The sequence below is a fragment of the Siphateles boraxobius genome, unplaced genomic scaffold (genome assembly GCF_051911475.1).
Source record: "Siphateles boraxobius isolate OS27281-9 unplaced genomic scaffold, OSU_SipBor_1 6, whole genome shotgun sequence".
NCBI lineage: Eukaryota > Metazoa > Chordata > Actinopteri > Cypriniformes > Leuciscidae > Siphateles > Siphateles boraxobius.
Genome location: NW_027509186.1, coordinates 34,754,155 through 34,779,432, shown reverse-complemented (window position 1 = coordinate 34,779,432; position 25,278 = coordinate 34,754,155). Strand labels below are relative to the sequence as shown.

General features: G+C 39.8%; 1 protein-coding gene across 1 annotated transcript in view; it reads right to left on the bottom strand.

Annotated features, from left to right (window-relative positions):
• clstn2b (calsyntenin 2b) overlaps positions 1-25,278 on the bottom strand; it is a 75,341-nt gene that overhangs the window by 37,353 nt on the left and 12,710 nt on the right. The window contains exons 2-5 of the mRNA XM_077206990.1: positions 20,812-20,934; positions 13,396-13,591; positions 6,662-6,870; positions 6,433-6,582 (exon numbers count right to left, since the gene is read on the bottom strand). Coding sequence (XP_077063105.1) covers positions 6,433-6,582; positions 6,662-6,870; positions 13,396-13,591; positions 20,812-20,934 — 678 coding nt within the window. The remainder of the gene's footprint in view (positions 1-6,432; positions 6,583-6,661; positions 6,871-13,395; positions 13,592-20,811; positions 20,935-25,278) is intronic.

Here is a 25,278-nt window from a genome sequence, read left to right as displayed (position 1 = left end):
GGAATAACATGCAATGTTAAAAGTGCACAATAAGACCAGGGACATGTATTAAAACTAGGGCTGTTTTCGACTAAGGATTTTCATAGTCGAATCTGATTCGTTAGATTTTGCCGTAGTCGAATGATAGTCGAACCTTTTTTTTTAGATAGCAGCTAGACGTTCGGTTGAATAACTGTTCGTCTGTTATGGCGCTTTTCCACTGCATGGTACGGTACGGTTCGGTACGGCACGCTTTGGCGCTTTTCCACTGCATGGTACGGTACGGCTCGGCTTGGCACGGCTCACTTGTGGCGCTTTTCCACTGCATGGTACGGTACGGTACGGCTCGCTTCGGCTCGCTTTAAATGGTACCACCTCTTTTGAGGTTCCAAGCGTACCGTACCGATACTAACATGTGACATGGAAGCACTGTAGATCACTGATTGGTCAGACGGACAGAATCGTCACTACCAGCGTCATTGTATTTGCGAGACATCAAACCCGCTAGATTTAAATAGCCAGTAACAGCCTCCAATGTTTTAAAACTACTTGCTTGACTTGCTTGAAGAAAAAAAAATTCCAAAAAAGAAATGGCTGAATCGTGGTCAGTGGACGAGAAGCGTAGACGTTCCTCTTGTTGGTATATGAAGAGCGGATAAACTATAACGATCAGTCATAATCCCACCCACTTTGAAGCGGTACTAACTGCAGTGGAAAAGCAACCGAGCTAAAGCGAACCGAGTCGTGCCGCGCCGAGCCAAGTCGTACCACGCAGTGGAAAAGCGAAGCGAGCCGAACCGTGCCGCGCCGAGCCGAACCGTACTGAGCCATACCGAGCCGTACCATGGATTGGAAAAGCGCCATTATAGGACAACTCGCTCTACGTTTATTTAAAATGAACAGCAAGACAACTAGAAGTGAATGTGCTTTGCATTAAATGAATCCTTAACAAAAAAAACACAAAAAAACGTTGCAATGAATGTGCTTTGTTTTGAATAAATCACACACAGTCAATGTTCCTTCTAAGCTGCGCGCGGCCGCGCACTTCTGATGCTGAGGCCACGCACTTCTGAAGCCGGGGCCGCGCAGAAAAGATTAAAATGCCACGCAGAGGACTGACGCGAAATGTATGGGGAAATCCATTTGATTGTAGTTTAAGTGAGAAATAATTTCAGTGCTCTGGTCAACCGCTATAGAGTGAAAACTGGTGAATGCAGTTTACAGGTTTCATAGAAAGAGAATGATGTGAGCACGTGTGATTGGCAGTGAGTCTTGCGTGCGGACCAAATAGCTCAATACGAGAGGCAACGAGAAACGCAGACATGTGAAATAAAATCACATCATAATGTTTTAAAGAAGAGTGGTTTGATTAAAGATGGACACAGAACGGTAGGCTCACAATTACACACCCACCCGCGTGCAAATTCAAAATAGGCTATCATTAGTTTAAATCTATGTTTTTGTGTGTGTGTGTTTATATTATATCACTTCTTATCACTTTATATCACTTATTATATTATATTAGGCCTATATTTTATTATATTATAAGCCTAAATAAAGAATCTCATGGGCTCATTGCCATTAAAAACTTTGAAACTCCCTGCTAAAGAAAATATTGGAAATTCATAAGAAATAAACAATCATTTAACTTTGATGTTTTAATGCTTCCTGTACACAATTAATTGACTGTACAAAAACACTTTATGTTTTTCCCAAACCATCTCAGTGTAACAGCTTACTTTTCTTTCATACTGTATTCTATTATTGTAAAGAATTGAACTGTCCTGCAGAAGATTTTGTAAATTATTTTTCATAGGATTTCTTGGTAAAGACTGTACAGTTAACAGCACTGTGAAAAAAATATCAGGTAACCTAAAATGTGCTTCATTTAGTGACTTCTTAATTAACTGCTTGTTTTTCAAAAATATGATTTAATACGAATAAGTTACATCAAGGGTCAAATAAAATAGAAACGCCACATTCAAGTTAAAAGTTACAACTGAATGTTGAAACCATTGTGTTTCTACGTATGCTGTACAGGTCAGGTATAAAGGATATTTTTGCTCAGGTGGCGAAATATGTCCGCCCAATAGAAAAAAGTTTTGCTCAGCAAGAAAAAAAATTAGAGGGAACATTGCACACAGTAAACAAAACCTTAACAAAAAACTTTGCAATGAACTTTGCAATTTAGACGCACACACAGCCAAACGAAATGGGGTCTTGCGCACCCAACGCGTCATTTTTTGCTGCGCGCACCTTCGCTCTTGTAAGGACGCGTCTGGTATAAACAAGGCTTTACTCCGTGTCAGCGTGCGCTCTGATCGGTAAAGGTGCACAGACCTCTCCCGAATCATCTCCAGCACTCAGCGTCCGAAGCAACACTACTCCGCCTCCTTTTCCCTCGTAAGATGATATTAGTATTTAAACATTCTCTATGATAAAAATTTTTTGTAAAAAATATTTTAATAGCACGGTTTTGCCGGTTATAGAGTTCTAATGACGGTGATCAACTATAACCGTCGGTATCACGTTATATAATAACCGTCACACCCCTATTGGTTACATAACACTTCCCCACTATTCGACTATGAGGTTCATAGTCGAATCAGACCTCTCCGAATCGAATCGTCGAATCCTCGACTATTAGAAGTCAGCCCTAATTAAAACGATGAAATATCTGTCATTATTTACTCACCCTCATGTTGTTCCAATGCAGCATGATATTTTAAAGAACATTGACTTTCAATGAATAGAAATAAAAACAAAAGTTTTTCACAAAAGAAAATCATAGTTTTGTAATGACATGAGGGTGAGTAAATGATGAACTATCCCTTTAAGCTTATAAATAGGTTCAACGTTGACTTGTAAGACGTTCTATTTTCATATCCATATCGACAGTTTTAAATAAAATTTGAGGTTGTTCTCACACTTATTGATTGTTTGATCTGATCTAGAATTTGATTCTACAAAATTTTTGCCCTAAGAGGTCTATTTTCACATTGTATTATGTGTCTCCAAACGGCAGTATGTTGATCAGCGAGGTTTAGTTTCCAATGTAAGTACTATCAATGGCTGTTTTACCACTGCAGCTAGGAAACAACTCATGAGGAGAAGATACCAAAAATTGAAAGTGATTTTAAACATAATTTTATGCTTTTATTTAATTCCACTTCTCAACATGCACAGAATGAAAGGCATCTGTCTGCTTATGTCAGTGGAAAGATTGTAAGAGAATGCAAGCTGCTTAGCGAAGGCAATTTCTGCAGACAAGCAGCAATGAGAAATGCATTATACAGTATTAGGTAAAATACATGATACTGATAGGAGTTGACTTCCGTGAACTAGGTCAGATTGCTTTTATACTAAAGCTTATTATAATTTGCATGAACACTGAATGTATCTGAATGAACCAAATGCAAACATCAAACTAACCTTTTTTGCACCAATAATTGCAGCCATAAACAATAAAAATGTCATTAAGTACAAAATGTACTTAAATTCAACTAAATTCATAAGGTCCCTCCATGACCTCTGTGATGCGGCAGGCTGGTCCTCACCGCATACATTTGTAAGATTTTATGGCTTGGATCTAGGCTCCACTTAGTGTGCGCATTAACTTCACACAGAACAGGCATTTTTTATTATGGCGTCGTGGGTATGGTGTTCCCACCGCGTCTTGACGCAGCTTGAGTTCCCTGGAAAGGGAACGTCTCAGGTTACGTATGTAACCCTGGATCCCTGAAGAGTGAACGAGACGCTGCGTCACCCTGCCATACTCTCTGCATGCCTGTGATCGACTTGCTTCAGCTTTTTCAGAAGCTAGCGCGGTCTGTTTTCAGTTGTGCTTAATAGTTTCCTGGTCGATGACGTCACCCGCCGATGACATCTCGTCTTTATTTTGGACTGATTATACACGTGCTTTACGGGTCTTCAGGGAACCAGGGTTACATACGTAACCTGAGACGTTTTCAATCGCGGAAAGAGGTCAATACAACAGCTGGAGAACAATTATGTCACATAACATTTAACGTTACCTCAGGAAAGACATTTAATGACCATAATATAGCACGTTAGTATTTTGCTAGATATGTGTACTATATTACATATTTATTATATTTTTAGTTTAGTTACTAAAATGTTTTGACAATCACACTTATTGTGATTTTTATTGTGATTTATTTTTTATTTACATCCCCCCAATCCAACCATTCTCAATCCAAGCTAAACTCAAAAGTTGGCAGCCCTGGATCAGTGTGTTGTGATTGGTCAAGCGCTTCGAGTGTTTCACAAATGTCACTTCCCTTACCATAACTGCAAGTTTCAACACACTACTAACTAATTCAAGTAGGTCCCGCCCCATTATTTTGCATATGCCTTGGACTGGAATTATTTAAATGAGGAATATTGTGATGTGTTCGACCCCATAAGAGAATTTAAGACTACAATGGAGGCGTTTCAGGAAGTTCGGAAACAGCAACACTGATATAGAGAATAACTCCCGCTGGAGTGTCTTTTTTGCTTTGTAACTTTTCAGACCTTTTTCATGCTCAAACGGCAACACTAAAGAAAGATGAACGTAAAAAAGCATAATTGGTCCTCTTTAATTTATATGTGGTTTACGAGGATGAGGAAATATTTGTGCTGAAATATAGTTAATTGGGTGCACAGCCTTTAATATCAACAAAATAATAAATGGGGAAGCATATATTCTTTTCATTTAAATGTTGCTTTTTGTCATTTATTATTTTATTTAGTCTTTCCCCGCTGTCAGCGATCCAGTTGAGTGCTGCTGCGTTAGACACAAAGCACGTCTAGCTGTAGTAAAAAAGATACCAGGAGCTTTAAAAGAACCGCATAATGCATCAGGGTGGCTATTGTATGAAAGTGTGAATGTGTGTGTGTGTTAATTCTGATGTCAGCCTCCTGCTGCAATCAAAAGCAAAAAAGAAAGCACAAACCCTACTGGAAAAAGAGAGAGAGAGAGAGAGAGAGAGAGAGAGAGAGAGAGAGAGAGAGAGACAGAGAGAGAGACAGAGAGAGAGACGGGAGGGGGTCAACACTATATTGAGTTTAAAAGCAAACAAAAATAGCTTCAAGGGAAAGGAAAGAGATGGACAGAAAGTGACAGGAAATTCAAAGTGTTTGTGTGTGTGTGTGTAATTGACTCAGCTGAATCTGGATTTCTGCCATGCACGGATCACAGGAAACGTCTGGATTTACATTCCCAGAACTGTATTTTCTGTCTTCACTCCTCAGTTTTATACAAAATTTAATGGATTCATTGTGCATTTGAGTGTTGAATATGAATCTCATTCCCACATTAACTTAGATATGAATTTGATTATAAAATAATCATTATTATGAAGAAATTCAAATTTGAATTTGAATTTTATTATGACATGCACATACACACTAGTCACTGTATGAAGCATTGTCCTACAAACTGAGGTGCTCTCCTAAACTGTCCTTTTTCTAGTAATATGAGTCTGATACATTTCAGAGAATGTGGATGATTCATTTCAATGAACCAGTTCAATCAAATGATTCACAGATTTGAATTTGAAGGGTTTGAGTCACCAACTTCAGTTTGTTTAGTTTATTATTAAACCTGCAGTTTCGGAGCAGATTTATAGGTTATATAATAATAGAGTATGGAATAAATATCAGTGTTGTTATTGTTAACTAAAACTATTTAAATGGTTTTATTCCTTGAAATAAATCTGAAATCAAATAAAATATGAATATTATTGGCACATTTTCCAAGTTCAAGTACTAAAATTAGTCTATAAAATAAAAAAAACTGAAATTAGTGAATTAGCTTCTTTGAAAAGTCCTTTATATCAATCTGATAACTTGTAAGTATGACTTTGTTCCCAGATGGACCACTGCAACCCGATTTACAGAAAATGCGTAAAGCTATATTTCAGCAATTTTCATGTGCAAAATGCATCTGAGACCAAGCGTGCCGCACAAGCCCTGAAAAGTGAAGCCAAAACGTCTCGATCGCCCCCCGGTGACCGGTCCTAGTATAGGTCATAAACCCCGCCTCCCATTGTTATTCAGCGGGACGTGAGACCAACTAAACAATTAAATTACACTTCACATATCTTTTTTCCAAAGATAGTTTCTGTCGTTTTTATCACGCTGATGTAATTTCAAGTGTTTGTTTTTAAAATAAGTTTGTTTTTAGTTAGTTATTTGATGCTATAAAAACGGTGCTGTGACATAATGATAGAGAGTGAGGGCGGGACCTTGATTTCGCGGCTTTACTTCCTGCTCACTACTGCGCAGGACTGGTCCCGAGATCTCTACTGCGCAGACTCAAGTACCAAAATGTCAGCGCCATATCGGGACACTGGTGGCTTCACTTCTCGCCAATGGAAGAGAGCGAAGGGGCGTCGTCCATCTTTTTTTACAGTCTATGTCTGAGACCAAAACATATTGAAATCTTACCCTGCCATCCAGGCTTGCAGACGGGTTTTACATGAATGTGTACGACAGCGTCCTGGGCCGCCCTCTTCTGACCGCAGTCCAACGCTGTCACACGGATTTTATAATGTGACTTTAGATCAAAGCTCAGACTCTCTGTGTTCCTGATGTTACCTGCACACAAACACACACATTTAAATACAGAAGACAGCAAAGTGAATGCATGTGTGTGTGTGTGTGTGTGCGTGCTAACCGTTGCGGTCTATAGCGAAGGCCGTGTCGCGAGAGGTGATCTGGTAGTTGCAGATCTGGCTGTACTGTGGAGAACAGTCCTGGTCTGACGCCTGAACCTGAAGAATACTGTCAAACTCTTTCCCCTCCGTCACCGAGCCGTGATACTCCAGCTGACCGAACACTGGAGGAAACTCGTTCACATCTCCTACTTGCACGTACACCGCAGCCCTGAGAGAGAGAAAGAGGCTTTTGATTCACATCGTTCAGGGATGCATGATAAATCGACCACTATATCTGTATCGGCAGATATATGTTGATTTGTAATGTTATCGTGACCGGCCCGATAAGAAAATTTGGCCAATAAAGCGATAAATAATGGATTATTTTCTTCAAGCTGAGACACTTCAGATGCGCAATGTTCGCCATGATGGTTTTGAATTGCTTGAAATATGATTGGAATCACTTCAAGAATTAAAATACAGTCAAGTGCAACATGTGCAGCACAAGTCTGTCAAGTCTACATAAAATTATAATGAGAACTATATAATTGTGTGCTTGGGACATGGATTTTAATGGTGAGACTTTCGTTTTTTTTGTTATTAGGCTCTCAAAAACTATCTAAAAATTTGGATTTAGATATCGGTTATTGGCTTTCAAATATAAAGAATTATCGGTTATCGTATCTGCCAAAATATTCATATCGTGCATCCCTATGCATGTACTCAATTATGTTTCATTTAAGCATCAATTTATATCAATTGTTCTATTAAATGTTTGATTCTATTGTAATATTTATTAATGTGTTGAATTGGCTTCTTGTTGGTCACACTTTAGATTAGGGTCCAATACTCACTATTAACTGTTAACTACACATTTTGCCTCAATAAACTCCTAATTAATGCTTATTAATAGTTAGTATGGTAGCTGTTAAGTTTATATTGGGTAGGATTAAGGGATGTAGAATATGATCATGCAGAATAAGGCATTAACATGTGCTTTATAAGTACAAATAAACAATCAATATCCCAGTAATATGCAGGCTAATAAGCAGAGAATTGGATCCAATCACATCCACTGTTGAGTAAGTCACTCGGCAAATGTGTTTCCATCGTAGTTTTTGCACGTCTTCTTATCAAATATTAAAAATGTATCCCCCTCAATTCAGAGTACAGTAAGTGTTTATGTGCATTTTTAGAATTTATCCACATCTTGCCATTTCTATCCATTTTTATGCGATATCCAAAAATGTTCACAAAATAGGTTGATGAAAACATAACAAGACTGTTTAATATTTCTGTTTCTTTTGGACAGTGATGGGATCAAATGGAGAACTTGTTCAGATTTTTATCCGGAAATAACTAAAAACTTAAGGACGCGTCTTGTAGAGGAGATTTCACTTATTTCTCTAAATTCTCTAAATTTCCTTCTCTACAGATTTTTATAAACCTATTAAAATTGTGACTATGTCAGTACATCAGGAATGGAGCATTTTAATTTGTGATTTTACTGGAACATAGCATGATGGCACGCCACAGATTTGATGGCTGAGTTAAATGTGTATTTTTAGGGGGCCTGAAATGAAAAACAGCAACTCTTAAATAACTTGGCGCATTTAAATAACATTTTTAAGGTTGACAGTCACAATCCCTTAAGAAGTATTAAATCCCAAACACTCCAAATGGTCTCTCAAAGACTGCTGCTTTAGAAATAATACTAAACTGACTTAAAGAAAAAGTATATTTGATTTTTCTTTTTAGTAGACAGTCTACAAATAATCTAATGACTGCTAGTTGATATTTAGTTGCAAAGTTACTTATAGTTAGCAGAATGTCTATATAATAAAGTGTAAATGACACACTGAGTGAAATATTTTTTTCTATCTTTGTGATACTTGTGTTCAGTGTTGGGAGTAACGCGTTACAAAAGTAATGCATTACAGTAACATATTACGTTTTGCTGTAACGCAGTAGTGTAAGGCATTACTAATCAATTTTCAGTAATATTTTACTCGGTACATGTTCGGTAAGGCTTGCGTTACAACAGACTTTTAGTCTTAATTTAATAACTTTTACCGCCAGACATTAACGAATGAAAGATGCAAGTAGGCTAAGTTACCTGTTCGTGGTCAGTCAATAGCCGCGTGTGGTGTCCAAGTCTGTAATTAAAGACTAAATGGCAGCGTCTGATATATTTGTATAGCGATTTATTTTTTACAGGAGTGCCGTGAGGTATGATTTCGGCCTCTGTGCTCGCGCTGGCCAGTGGAAAAGCGGCTAATGGTGAAGATGGCATGAAGAAGACTACATTCGCGAGATGGACGTATGCGCATTAGGCTATTCGTTCTGTGTTTTCTTTCTAAACAGTTAGGCTATGTTTATGTGGCATTTTTCATGTTTTCATCACGCAATCATGTTTTTGATGCGATGGTGACGCGTTCATGTAAGGGCGGCGGCGCTGCCGATAAAGCACCTAAAAGCTGTCACAAAGAACCGGCAAAAGCAATGATTATGAATATGTCAAATATAGCAAGGAGACATGTTGATTGTTTATTAATAAAGTCAAGATGAAGTTGACGATGCTGACTCGCGATCTTCGCAGTAGGCTAGTGAATGCACCAGAGAGAAATGCACATTTCATTTCATAAGCAGAGAGCAGTCTGTTTTCTTTCGTTTTGAATTGTTCTGTTTACAAGTAGACATTTCGATATAGATATATTTTTCAGGTCCATACAATTAATACAAAACGAAATTCACTTTAAAGAAAGGCTTCGTGTCTTCTGTGTAAGGTGTCTGTGAAAGTTTTAAAGCAGTCTTTTAGTGCCGCTTCATAGCGGTCGCGTCCGTAACGTAGAACTGTCACGTCTGTAACATTGTTTTTTCCTCATAAATGCGAACACGAAAAATAAAATAAAATGAATATTTTATGTTCTGGAGAGCCAACCCTTCTTCATTAGATTTGCGCAGTGTAATTCACAGAATTAAAAAAAAAATCCTTGCCTCCTAAAAGTTAAAGATTTTTTTTTGTCACACATGACTGTCGATTTCCCTAATATTAAATATAAAACGCATGTGTAGACTGATATTTTTTCTAATGTCTGGACTCCTTTCTGGGAGGAGCCTATGGATAAACAGACGTTTCGATATGTTGGTATTAATGCATTTTCTGAGAATTTATATATAAGTTTTGACTGCAAGTCTGCAAATGTCATGTCCATAACGCTGGAATTCCCAAATTTTAAATAATTTATCCTCAACTAGTTTTGTGGTGTAGGTCTACATATTTTATAATGTTAAGTTAACTTAAAATAATACTAGGCTAATAGTAATTTAAAGATGTGGTAGCATTGGATCTGGACGGTATGGATAACGCTGGGAGTTGGAAGGGGTGTGTCGCGATTCTGCAGGTTCGTGGATCTGAGTGTCGCGATTTCGGTTTCATATCGCATATCGTTACAGCCCTAGTCATTTTAGAATGTTAAGTTCTACTTCTGTATAGTTATTTTGGTGAAAGTAACTCAAAAGTAATACAGGAGTAATGTAACGCATTACAATTCTGAGACAGTAATATTGTAAGGTAATGAATTACTTTTAAATACCAGTAACAAGTAATATATAATGTATTACAGTTTGGAAGTAACTTGCACAACACTGCTTGTGTTTGCAATTAACTGATTTGAGGTCCGGATCTGAACTAAGTACTGCGCTCTGTTTTAGAGGAGACACACGTCCTGAGACAGCCATCACTGTCCAGTTGAAACAGTAAGATCTCACTTGTGATTTCACTCTCCTGCAGGTCATTATAAAGTCTTAGAAAAGTCTTCGGGGAGAGAAAGATATTTAAAAAAAGAAAAAAAGTGCCTCAAGGTATCCTCACGGCCAGTTCTGACACACTTTTGCAAGCTGAAAATACCAAAATAACAAGCTTACATCATTCATGTCAAAGACAGCGTAAAAAATGAGCAATGCTTTGCAAAGGGCAACAGCTTCTGACACATGACAGGTTTATAAACACCCCTGATAATCTGTTATAATGTTAAAAACCAGAACATACGCACACACACATTAATGCATTAGGGATGAAATCTATAGTAAAGCCGTGTGATTTTGCAGCTTTACTGCCCTTTAGAGTCTAATATCTCACTTTAATCCTTTATCCGTGTGTGTGTGTGTGTGTAGTTTCGGAGATCAGAGCTGTCAGAGCCGGATAGAGTAATCCTGTCCGGATTAAAGAGATACAGAGTAATGAGGAAGGTCCCTCTCTCTCTACTCTTCTTTCTCCACGATTTCCCCTTTTATCATAAACCTTGTTTTTCTCTGGCTCATTCGCAAATGTTTTTAGAAGTGTTATTTTGTTTCAAAGGACTCTGGTTTAGCTCACTGCATTAGCTCTATTAAAGCATCTTTATATGGATATCTGCAGGTAAATATAGCATCGGCTCAGTGTTTGTTTGCAGCTTTCAGGTCTGCGGGTAAACAGGTTCATTAACATGAGCTCTTAAAAGCTTTTAATGCCTCAAGGTCAGTCACCTGATGATTACAGCCAGTACTAAGATTAAAAAAAACTTGATTTTTGAGTGGCTGTGCAGTTCAGTATCCTATACATTCAATATCCCACATCATCACATTCCCTTCACCATACCTAGAGATTGGCATGGTGTTATTTCAGTTAGGCTAATAGCTGGTTTGATTTGCATTGAGAGATGATCTTATGGAAAGTGCCCCATGCCAATCTCTAGGTGTGGTGAAGGGAATGTGATGATGTGGGATATTTAAATTCCAAAGGTCAAGGGTACTTTATCAGGATGCATAGTATCCTGGATCCATGAAATAACTGGCCTTTAAAAATAAAAATCTGCCTGCCTCTATGGGAGTTTAACATAGGGGTGTCCTGACTAATGCACCCTGTATTTTAAGGAAGAACATTTATTTATTTATGATACATTATTCATACACAAAGAAAATTGGTGTCCTTAAAGGTTGGATTTTTCCTCATTTTTCTAATTAAGGCATTAAGATCAATTTCCAAAAGATAATTTTTTATTCCTCTTTTTAGGCAACTTTAGCATGGGTGTCCTAACTTATTCACATCACTGTATCTTATTAATTAACTGTGTGAAGGCACTGAGTTGTTTTTTTGCTTATTTTGCTTATATGAAATTAAATGGATCAAATCCATGTTCAATGAAAATGATTTGATGATGCAGCAGTAAACTAGTAAACCTTAAAGCAAGTGTTTTTGAACTTTGAAATTTTAAAACATGATCAAAACAGTAATCTATTTTAATGACAAAAGTTAAAATAAGCAAGTGACAAATATTTTTGGATTTTTGAATAGCACATAAAAAAAGACATCCAATAAATAATTGGATGGAAGCACCAAGATGCGCATAAATTCTAAAATGCGCTTGAAAAAACGTATGCGCTCAATTGAAGCGGAAATTTTTTTTTAACCGATAAAAAGACGCATACACTACGATGGAAACACATTTACCAAATAAATCCCTTGATGTGCAACAAAAAATGGATGTGATCGTGCACACACAGAATCTCAGATGTTGGCTTGATCATTCTGGAGAATGATTCGGTTTAATTCTCTCCCAGAAGCGTCTCACATGATTGCGTTCCCAAACACCAGCATCCGAACGCCAGATAACATGACAGCGTTTATTGTGTTTCATCTGCGCGCTCTGAGACACAAGTCATTCATGATGGAGGAAAAAAGAGCCACAGTTTCTTCTGCAACTTCCATTTTATTACAGATATTTTGTGCCAATTTTTGTCCTCTTGAACACATGAGATGGAAACCGTGCTTTATGCTCAAATGTTTTATGCAATATTCCAAATTTCCGCAAGTTAAATTCGCGACTTTGGAGGAAAACATAGATGCCCGATTACTACATTAAATGTGGCCCATGTTTCTTTATTGAATATTATTGGTTTTGAACACTAAGTTTATTGACTGACTGCCAGTAAAGGTCAGTAGGCTTATTAGATGTGAATTCATAAATGTTATATTTAATAAAATATTTTTTCTTTGTTGCCCCTTATCAATCATATAGATATACTACTGTATAAAAGTTTGGATTTATTTTTAAAGGAGGTAATAATTTTATTCAGCAAGGATTCAGTAAATTTTAAATAAATTACAAAAGATCTCTATTAATAAATAAATGCTGTTCTTCTGAACATTCTATTAATCAAAGAATCCTAAAATAAATGTGTCAGTTTAAATATATGACGCTGCACAACTGTTCTAAACATTGATAATAATCAGAAATGTTTATTGAGCAGCAAATCATCATATTAGAATGATTTCTGAAGGATCATGTGACACTAAAGACTGGAGTAATGATGCTGAAAATTCAGCTTTAAATTCAGGAACAAAATATACATTTTAAATATATTAACACAGAAAACAGATCTTTCAAATGATAATAATATTTCACAACATTACTGTTTTTACTGTATTGTTGAATAAATGCAGCCTCGATGAGCCAAACCCAAACTTTTGAATGGTTGCGTATAAGTATATATTTAAAAAGTTTCAACTACCCATTAGCAGGAACAGGGAACCTCTAAAAGAATAAAAAATAAAAACCTTCAAAAAAAGAACTGTGAGTAACAGAGAGAGGTGAGTCAAGCACTGATGAATCATTTGAGAAATATTTCACAGTGTTCCTTTAAAAAAACATTCTCTCGCAAATATGAATCACACTGAGTTGGAGAACATGCATTTCTTTAAACACACACTGACTTGTGTGATCTCTTCTCCCCACGTCCCTCCGGCCCCGTGCCACAGTCATGAGCTTGAATGATGAAGGTGAAGTCTCGGTGGCTCTCGCAGTCCACCGGTCCTCGTGCCCGTAGCTGGCCCTCTCCTGACGTGCTGTTCAGGACCACGGCCACGAACGGAGAGCTGAGACCCTGCACGTGAAAGCCACAGATTTCACCTACACACACAGAGACAAGAAACAGATGAGGACTTTCATTTCATCAGCGTCTCTTTCTGTAATCTCTGGATTGTTGCTCTTTTTTATGCCACAAATGCTTTCCAGTGATAGCTTTAGAGAAGATCTAAAGGGGGCAAATTCTTAACGTTTGCAGCTTTTTATTGTTTTTCTACCCTTAAAATGTCAGTATAGTAAGTAAGCAGAGCCTTATTTCATGTTCCTAGAGCATCAACATCTCTGTTAATCCTGGAACAACATTCCAATCAGATTTGAGGTACAAGTTTACAGTTCTTGTGAAGTGTAGGCTTCCAGACAGGGTTTGGTGCTTCTATATCAGTGTCGTTCCCCTCTGATTTTAGGGATAATTTGTGGGTAAGGTTAGGTTTAGGGGTAAGGATATGAATAGGGCTACATTTTTAGACAGGAATGTTGTTCCAGGATCAACAAAATGTGTTGACCCATGAACGTGTCTAACTCTTCAAAATCAGGACGTGCAAGTCTCTTCTGCTCACAGAGGCTGTGTTTATTTGATGAAAATACAGTAATACTGTGAAATATTACAGGTTTTTTAGATACTAAAAGTGGAACTCACACAGGCTCACACAGTGAAACCATTCACTCATATTCCTTATCTTTAGACGACATCTGCAAAACTACAAGCACATAACGTATTTTAAACTCAGTTTGCTATTATAAAACAAACTTTTTGCAAAAACCTAACAGCTTTCTACATTAGACAAATCACTTAAATCTAACAGCTCTTTTGTTTCATTTGGGAAACACTGGCATTTAAATACCACAATAATTTACTGATGACCTACACCCAATGACATGTGTGAAAACACATACATAAACATCAGTGTTTTAAAAAAGAAGAAATTATTTGTACCCCCTTGCATTTCTGTTTATAGTGTGTGTATACATATACACTGAATATGCATACATCCAAGTCAGAAAGACAACTTTAATTCTAAAGCGCTTAATACAAAATAGACTTCAAAATAAACAGCTTAATAATAGTAAAAAAATCTAATTCTGCTGTAAAACAGCTATTTTTGATTGAATAAATGCTACCTTGGTGAGCAGAAGAGATTTATTAAACATCAAACAAGTCCACTTATAATGTTAGTCAAGCTGACATCATCACTGAGTCCCCATGGTGATGTCATTTGACTTTGGCTAGTAAGAAACCACCTACAATACCCTGGCAACACCTTAGCAACCCCCGAAAGACCACAGAAAATTGACATCAAGATGATCACAGCCACCCACAACACCCTAGAATTGTGCAGGCGAGTTTTTACACCCTTACTTTTTATGTGTGTGTGTGTGTGTGTGTGTGTGTGTGTGTGTGTGTGTGTGTGTGTGTGTGTGTGTGTGTGTGTGTGTGTGTGTGTGTGTGTGTGTGTGTGTGTGTGTGTGTGTGTGTGTGTGTGTGTGTTTGAGTAAAACAGCGCTGCTGTCCGACACCGATAAGAGTATTCTCCTATCTCTCCTCTCTTTCATCTTCAGAATAATCCCACATTCACCTCATATACAAAACAACAGAGAGAGAAAGTGCGAGTGAGATGCGGCAAAAAGCAGCAATCCCTTTGTTGAATAATATTTCAAAATCTTTCACTGTCTATCTTTGTGCATGTGCGAGTACAAAAGACTAAAAATGAATAATAGTGCATTCATGCACATGAAAAAAATTACTTTAAGAATGTGTGGGTATTTTGTGTGTTATTTCAGCTGCATTCAAAATGTAGTGATGCACTGATGAAGTAAGAGGGCATGCTCTTGCATTTAGCCTGCACTTTTTTTAAATTTTTGGTCTACATGTTTTTATAAATGTGAATTTTGTTTCATTCTGTTTCGTTCCATCTTGATGTTTTTAATGCATGTGTGAACGGCCCTTTCAGTGACAAATTGCTTATGCTTCTCTATTGTGTGAGTTGCCTATGATAAAAGCATCTGCTAACTGCAGAAATGTAAATGTAAGTGAGGGATGTTTTCACAAAATCCAATCATAAGCTGTCAGAGGAGATGCATTAATACTAATCATAAACAGCAGTCTGTCTCGGCTGACCACTTGTGATTGTATCACCTGAGATGAATGTTAAGTACGAGTCATTTATTGCAAATTATTGCAAAATAAACCCAGATAGGGTGACTTGACCAGTCTTGTATCATGCTGAGGGGGTTTATTTTGCAATAAAGAAGGGAAACTGGACATTATCTTGCCAAATAAATAAGTAAATGGACTTGAAATATTGATTTGAGTTGAAATTATTTTATTATGAGAAAAGAAAGGGACCGTGAAGGTATATGAGATATGAATGAAGTTTTTCAGAGAGCTGTACAGTTCACACACAAACCTATAGAGGATGCAGCTTGTGTGTAGTTTGGATGTAAACAGACCCCTCGATATTCCACATCTGTGATATATATTCATGCTCTGCCAGGGTTAAATATGCTCTGATTATACACATAAATATGGATATAGAGATGACCATGACAGCGTAGGTTATATATAGAGGAATGAAAAATCAGTATTGAGCACATGAATTGAAGGTAGGACCACTAAAAGGACACAGGTGTGTGTGTGTGTGTGTGTGTGTGTGTGTGTGTGTGTGTGTGTGTGTGTGTGTGTGTGTGTGTGTGTGTGTGTGTGTGTGTGTGTGTGTGTGTGTGTGTGTTTGTGTTTGTGTGTGTGTGTGTGTGTGTGTGATTGACATGCTCTCCAGTATTTCCAATAAGCTGTCAGCTGAACACAAAGCTCAAAGAGAGAGAGAAAACCTTTGAACAAAAGAATTCTAACTCATATATCTTCCTCAGACAATCTGTTTCTTCACTCACCTTTTCTACCAATGAATTTCCATCAGGATATTCTTCATTCTCAGAGTCTCTCATTACCTGTACTTCTTTTCAAAACTTTGGGGTCAGTAAGATATTTTTTTTTTCCTGAAAGAAATTTATATATTTTTTTTTTACGCGTTCAATTACTCAAGAAATAAATTCTGTTTTTTTATCTTTCTATTCATCAAGGAATCCTGAAAAAAAGTCACATGGTCTATAGAAAATATGAAGCAGCACAACTGTTTTCAACATTGATAATGATAAAATGTTTCTTGAGAGGCAAATCATCATATTAGAATGATTTCTGACGGATCATGAGACACTGAAGACTGGAGTAATGATGTTGAAAATTCAGCTTTGATCACAATAAATTACATTTTTAAAAAATGTTCAAATAGGGAACAGTTATTCTAAATTGCATTAATATTTCACAATATTACTATTTTTACTGTATCCTTGATAAATGCAGTCTTAGTGAACACTGTAGATGCCTACAAAAACAGAATACTGAATGAATGCATGATGTTACGCAGACATTGAACACTATGGAGTGTGTATACTATACTGTCTCTCATTTACCGCCATGCGTTTAATCAATGTTTACAGCCGTCTGTAGGCTGAAGAGCCACACAACAGCTATAATTTATACTCTCTGTTACTGTCCCTTTAAGAGACGGAGCGTCGTATAGGCCTTGTGGGAGTCGTATACGACTGCACTCGGAGTGACCCTTCACCACACACACATTACTGAATACTGTCATTACTGAAGTGACACCATGAGCACGCTTTCTGTCCTTCCCTCTTTCACTCACTCTTTCTTTCGATTCTAGCACTTACACCCTTCAGTTCACTTTTATAGCTTATTTCTAACAGTTTTTTTATTTACTTACTGTACTTCAGCTGTTTTTCCTTACATTTTGTTTTTAATCAGCAATGGCCTTTTTTACACACATTTGCCACTTAAATGTTAATTTAAGAAACTAGTTTTTTAAAGCGGTTATGTGATATTTCAGAGGGAATACCTAAAATCCATCTAGTCAGAATAAAGCTGGATTTATCCTCCATTATAACCATAACATACTGTACATTTGCCTTATTGTCAATCACAATATCTTTTAGTATTTACTCTGTACTTTAAGGTAAAGCTTTTCAAAGTGTTTAAGATCAAAACATATCAAAGCATTGCTTAGCAACTACATCATGAGTCTTGCATTTCATCTAGCATTCACAGTAACCTTTGACCTTAATAACCTCTGGCTATTTCCATCCACACAGCTCTGTGTAAATCTGTAACCACGCTCTGTTCAGATCACTGGAGCTTTACACCCATCAATTATTCAGAATGTTGTTTTGTAACCTGCAAACGATTACCCTCTTAACAAACTCGCTCTTGATTCAGCGTAAATTACACCCTCTTAATTAATTACACTTCATTGGTGTTTGCCGGAAAACCATTAATCAAACTATATATGTACGTAATTGCATTTTATTGGTGCATTACCTGTAACATCATATCAAAGACATGTTAAGTGTCAACTAAATACCAAACTCAATCAGTCGTTTGCTTTATCATGCATGGATAATATTTTCATGGTCCAGTTCAAAATGCTATAAACTTTACAACTTTAAACTTCATGTAGTTAATCTATTTACTAATAAGTTTAAAGTTGTTAAGTTAAAGCCCTATTCGCACGGGATAAGTATTACCTGGTGACCTCTAGTCATTTGTAATAATTGCGGAGTTTGTCTGAGATCTTAATCCCTTAAAGTAAAAATTCCCCCGCAAATGACCTACCATATTTCGCCGAACACAGAGGTCCTGTGATAATATTAGTCCCGTGCGAATCGGCATCTCTGTGATTTAGAAGGGTCGTATTTAATTTTTTCAAGGTTTTTGTTTCCTGTGTGCCTTTTTATCCATCTTTTGCGAAGAATGGAGGCTGTGCTGGAGTGTTTTGATAGTATTTGGGGTGCTGGGTCATATCCCTATACACCATACAACTATATAATTTGCAGAAAGAGGAAGCTGAAAACCATCAAAAGAGCAAAAACAAAAAGAATGCTAGATGGAAATGAATGACATGTATAGCGGTAAGGCACATTCCTCTGTTTTTGATATATCATACAGCTAGACCTATAACGACAAGACATTTCCAAGCAAAAGCCTATTGACATCATATCCGGAAGATAAGTCAGTGAATTCGAGTAAAATCCATCCATCCATCCATCCATCCATCCATCCATCCATCCATCCATCCATCCATCCATCCATCCATCCATCCATCCATCCATCCATCCATCCATCCATCCATCCATCCATCCATCCATCCATCCATCCATCCATCCATCCATCCATCCATCCATCCATCCATCCATCCATCCATCCATCCATCCATCCATCCATCCATCCATCCAAAACTTAGATGTTTAAGTCATTTGAACTTAAATTACATTAAATCTGATAATGATAATATATTGTATAAATATTTTCCCCTGTAAAATAATTATTATTTTGCCATTTTTGGTGGCTTAATCTGAGGGATATTAAACTCTTTCTCTCTATTTTTGAGAATGTGTTGTGTACCCTGGTTAATTAATTTTATTGTCAGAATACAGTCATTGATGTTTGAGAAAAGGTCACATGTGGCAGTAAATCACATGAAAGAAACAGGTGCCGACAAGTCAGGCATTTTAAGACAACATAAACAAGCATCAGAGCTTCAATATCAGTTCTGCCTCCACTGATGGATAGATATCACTTCATTGGAGAAATATGTATGTGTTTTTTTAATTATTATTATTTTGGAGTCTAGCAATGTTCTGAAAACCTAATCCAAAGATTACCATGATGCTTTCACAGAAGCACAGTGAAGCAGTGTCTGGGTGGGATGTTCTTAGAGACAAAATTGATCCTTGCGTCATTAAAATCAATAGTACATGTATCTTTTAACATTTCAGTCAGGCTGTGGGGGTCATATGTCTACAAAATTGTATGCAGTGTTGGGTGATATTTTACACCTATTTTTTTTTCTTTAATATTGAAATGTACCAAGAGTGATATTTAATATATAGATTATTTGTACATATATAAAGTTCATGGATGCATTTTGATTACATTTTAAGGGAAAGGGTGCATATATGTATATCGCAAGAAATTCAAGAAATTTGTGTGTGTATGTGTGTGTTCCTGTTAAACCCTGCATTATGGAGAGTCATGGGATGTCCCCACAAAGATAGTAATACCAGTCAATTTTCACCTTAAGGGGACATTTTTTGGCACCCCTGAGGAAACAGCTAATAAATCATACCAAATGATTTTATTTTGTATTTTTTTGAAAATGTACAGTATAAAAATAATTACGTCTATTCAGTCGCCTTAAAACATGGAAACTCAACGTGTGTGTGTGTGTGTGTGTGTGCGTGCGTGCGTGCGTGCGTGCGTGCGTGCGTGCGTGCGTGCGTGCGTGCGTGCGTGCGTGCGTGCGTGCGTGTGTGTGTGTGTGTGTGTGTGTGTGTGTGTGTGTGTGTGTGTGTGTGTCGGGTATCAGGGATCTCACTGTCTTTCTAAGGGATCCGGTCTCTTTCACCAGCAGATGTCTGAACAGAATTCTGCCAGTAAAACCTCCACTAACACTCCCCATAGAACTCATTTATTTAGGAGGAATAAGAAAGTGAAGAGACTTTTAAATTTGATAGTATTTTATGGAAAGAAAATGAAATCCACCAGTGGCTAATAATCGGAGAAGAAAAAAAACGAAAGAATAAGAGCTGTAATTGTTATTTTACAATTAATTCCACCTGAATCTTATTCAAATGCTTTGTGATGCTTTATAATTCATAGTTTATATTGATTCAAGTCTGAAACTGCAGAGTTGTGCAGCATTAAACTGAAATGAGTTCCCTTTTAAATTTATCAAAAATGGTCCCCAGGAGGAACAGTTAATAAATCATACTAAGTGTTGTTTTTTGAAAATGTTGGCTGTTATGAGTAGGTTTAGGGGTAGGAGTAGTGTAGGGGGATAGAATATACAGTTTGTACAGTATAAAAATCATTATGTCTATGAAAAGTCCCCATAAAACATGGAAACCCAACGTGTGTGTGTGTGTGTGTATGTGTGTGTGTGTCGTGCGTGTCCTCAGGCAGTGACTTAGTTTAAGTGTATCAGAGAAGTACAGTTTGGTTGGAGTATCTGATACACTGGCAGTGCGATCTGGCAAACAGCGGGGATCTGGAAAACCATAACGCATCTAATAATCAGAAAGAACAGATGGCACACACACACACACACAAAGACTGAGACGGCCTCAGGAAAGATGTGTGTGCAGCGCTGTACTACAAATCCAGTAGCCTATAAAGCTCTAATTTCTTGCTTTCTTACCTGCGTATGGAACTGGTGCATCTTTGTCCAGAGCCACTAAAGGAGGATCCAACAGAACCACATCTGTGTTTTCTGTGATGGTGCCATGGTATGATGTTTCGATCCACGGCTTGTGCTTATTCACTAAGAGAAGGAAGAGAGAGAAAGAAATGAGCTTTGATTAACGTCCAAAAAAAAACCCATCGGAGATCTGTTTTGAAATGGAAACTTCTGCACATCTAAACCTGGTACTTGTCACAAAGGCCTTTCTAAGAATACTGTTCAATCAATTTATATTGACATAAATTAACTTAATTTTATGCAATTTTATTGCTTTTTCAGAGTAATTTTTCTAGCTGATGAACGATAAAAAAACTTACAGCCAATCAGAATCTATCCTGCTTTTTAGAGCTTAAGCATTTAAAGTGGCAGACGACAAAACTGCAGTGTGCTTAGAATAAGCGTTATAGTCCGCTGGTGTGGACACTAATATAGTTAGATATAGTTATCTTTATAGTTATCACTATTGTTGTGAATGGGACTTTACACCGGTTGCTGTAAGCATCACACAACAATAGCCGCGTTTCCAGTACCCTTCAAATTGCACAAATTGAAATTGCGAATTGAAAATACACCCAATGAACTCCCGCTTTTTACGCTGGCATGAGGTGGTTCTCTTACGAGAGTATCTCTCGTACTGCGTAATATCTTACGCTACGGGGAAAACCTCTTTTCCACGAGATATTGAAGCCAAAAATTATGAATGAATGTAAAACGCTGTACGGCAGCATGCAGATATAGAGAAGACGGCTCGCGCGCCTATTAGCTGCCCTGCGGCAACAGCAGCAGCCTATCGAGAGACTGCTTGACGGGATACCCAATGGGGGCGCTTCGTGCCCATTTCGTCACGTCCCGCCAGAATAGGCGTGGCCTTGGCCTATAAACACACTCGACAGGCTGATACAAACTGATTTTTTCATCTCTTCAGCGAAGCACTACTGCATCACTGGATCCGGAGTGAGAAGCAGCGCCGTTGACAGAAAGCCTTCTGCGGGACGAGCCTTCGAGCCTGAAGCCGCTGGCCTTCAACTCGCCGCCTTCAGTTGCCGTACCTGCTACGCTTTCCGGCGTCCTCCGCTGGACGGCGAGCTCAGACAGTGCTTCTATCCAAAGCCTGCCGAGCGACGTCAGCCATGCATGGTCGCGCTTACACCGCCGCCGGACAAGCTGTGTCAGCGCTGCACACAATGGCCATCTTGCAAATCTTCCAGGCCGCCCTTCTCCGTAAAATGGACGAGGAAGGCGTGGAATCGATCAGCGTCGTGGATTTAAGGAGCGCTACAGACCTGGCTCTACGCGCTGCGAAATCTGCTGCACAGGCGATGGGGCGGAACATGGCCTCTCTCACCGTGGCTGAGAGACACCTTTGGTTGACGCTGTCTGAGATGTCGGATTCAGAGCGCGCTGTGTTTCTCGACGCGCCCATTTTGTCAGCTGGCCTCTTCGGATCTGCCGTCAAGGATTTCGCGGACAGATACCAAGAGGTTCAAAAGACATCATAGGCGATGAAGCACCTCCTCCCGAAGCGCTCTAGTTCCGCAGCAGGTCGCTCGAAACAGCCGTCTGCCCGGAGCTCCCAACCGCAGCCTGCACCACCGGCCGCCGCCGCTTCTCAGCGCCGCCAAATAAAAATAAACTCATGTCGACTTATGTCGATTGTGCAAAAAATGTAGTGAATGTGCCCACGTCACGGTGCCCAAAAACACTACAAGATGCGTGTCCCACGGTTTCTGTAAAAACTAAACCAGCAAACATTCAGTCAGCACAAGCCGACGGTGTTCTCAGTGCAGTGAGTGTGCCCACTGTCCCGTGCCCACATTCCCTCACAAACACGCTCAACCCCACGGGGTTTGTCCCGCTCGCTCTCTCTTCACAATCTGTTATAGAGAAACTGAGCGCAACCAGGCTGCCCGCCATGATCGGCGCGCCCCCCGCCTCGCACGCTGTAAACACAGTGTTTATGTCTCAGCACACAGAAGCTCTGCGGCCGCCGCTATGCCGTGGCCAGAGCCCAGATTTCATTCTACCTCTAGCTATTCACGCAGATGCGTGGGCAAAGCTTCCCGGGTATCAGAATGGGTGTTGAACACAATAAAAAGAGGCTATTCGCTACAGTTCGCTCGACGTCCCTGCCGTTACACGGCGCGTGTCGAAACCATGGTAAACAACGAAGTATATCATTTGCGAAACTACTGAGCAAAGGGGCCATATGACCTTTCTCTCAGGCTCAGAGCGAAGGGGGGCTATACAGCAGATATTTTCTGGTACCGAAAAAAGACGGGGGTCTCAGACCCATTCTAGATCTGCGACAGCTGAACAGAGTGCTTGCGAAGCGCCAGTTCAGGATGCTGATAGCCAGGAAAATCCTCGCGCAAGTTCGCCAGGAATACTGGTTTATGTCAATAGATCTGAAAGACGCCTATTTCCAAATACAAATAGCGTCACGTCACAGGCGATTTTTGAGATTAGCCTTCGAGGGCCAGGCATATCAATACACAGTCCTACCGTTCGGCCTGTCCCTAGCGCTCCGTATATTTACGAAGTGCATCGACGCGGCTCTCGCAACCCTGAAACTTCAGGGCATGCGAGTTTTGAACTACTTGGATGATTGGCTGATTCTAGCTCGATCGCACTCAGAGCTCATAGAACACAGAACCACATTACTCGAGCATCTCGAGAATCTGGGTCTCACATCAATTGGGCGAAGAGTTCGCTGTTTCCCAGCCAGAAAATTTCTTTTCTGGGAACAGTGCTGGACTCGCTGTCTATGACAGCACGTCTGTCGCCGGAGCGAGGACTGGACATTCAGCGCGCGGCGCGGCACTCAATGCGTTTCGGCTCTGGAACCTTGGAAAATAGCCGACTGGTATCAGTCAGGCGTGAGTCTGGGGACTCCCTCGAGTGTGAAGGTGGTGTCCACGGACGCCTCCACCTCGGGATGGGGAGCGCTGCTCGAGGGCAGGCCGTTCTTTGGCCAGTGGTCAGAACGGGAAAGGCTTCTACACATAAACTGTCTACAGATGCTGGCAGTCGACAACGCGCTACAGCGCTTTTGTCCCCAGATAAAAGGCCACCATGTCTTGGTCCGGTCGGACAACATGTCAGTGGTGGCATACATAAATCGCCAGGGCGCCTTCAGGTCCCGAAACCTTTACAGACTGACGGAACGTCTCCTGGTCTGGGCTCTGCACAACCTGCTTTCACTGAGAGCAGCGCATGTGCCTGGTCACCTGAATCTGGGACCAGACAGACTGTCCAGAAACAATGTCCCAGCAGGAGAATGGTCGCTACACCCGCAGACGATCCAACTGCTGTGGGAGACATTCGGCTGAGCGCAGGTGGACCTGTTCGCGTCCCAAAAAAACACTCACTGTCCGAACTTTTCCTCCAAGAGCAGGGATGCGCTGGCCCACATATGGCCCCGCTGCCCCCTCTATGCTTTTCCCCCCGTCTCGCTCCTGCCTCAAGTGTTGGAACGGATCAGGGAAAACAGATGCCCAGTGCTGCTCGTGGCTCCGCTCTGGACGAACCAGACTTGGTTCCCAGTCCTTATGCGGCTGACCAGCACTGCCCCGTGGCCTATACCGGTGAGGAGAGACCTCCTCTCTCAGGCAAAGGGCTCGATTTGGCATCCTCGCCCGGATTTATGGTTCCTACATGCATGGGCCATCAACGGGTACCCACTAATCTCCCGGAGGGAGTGTTAAACACGATCACGCAGGCTAGAGCCCCGTCTACTAGATGGCTCTATTCCTCTATTCCTCGAAATGGTCGGTGTTCTCTGCCTGGTGTCAAGCTCAGGGCTTTTCACCCGTAGACTGCGGGGTTGCGGAAGTGCTTTCCTTCCTTCAGGAGCTGCTGGATAAGGATAGAACCCCATCCACGCTCAAAGTATACGTGGCGGCCATAGCGGCGTTTGCAAAACCGACATCTGGCCAGTCACTGGGGAAAAACGACCTGGTCGTGCGATTCCTCAGGGGAGCTCGGAGGCTGAATCCTCCGAGATCCCCCTCAGTCCTTGTGAGGGACCTTTCTACGGTTTGGGAAGCCATGAAAGGTGCTCCATTCGAGCCAATCCATTTGTCAGACATGAAACATCTGTCTTTCAAAACGGTGTTTCTTATGGCTCTCGCTTCAGTGAAGCGCATAGGGGACTTACAAGCGCTCTCAGTAAGCGCGTCATGTATGGAGTTTGGGCCTAATAAGTCATAGTCATACTCAAACCAAGGCACGGGTACGTGCCCAAATCCCTCAACACACTGTTCAGGGCCCAGGTTATTTCCCTGTGCGCCCTCCCGCTTCATGATGAGGAGGAGGATGCGAGTCTCCTTTGCCCTGTCAGGGCACTGAGAGCTCATGTATCCCGCTAGTCTGTCTTCAGACAGACCGAACAGCTCTTTGTTTTGTTCGGCGGACGCTCCAAGGGAC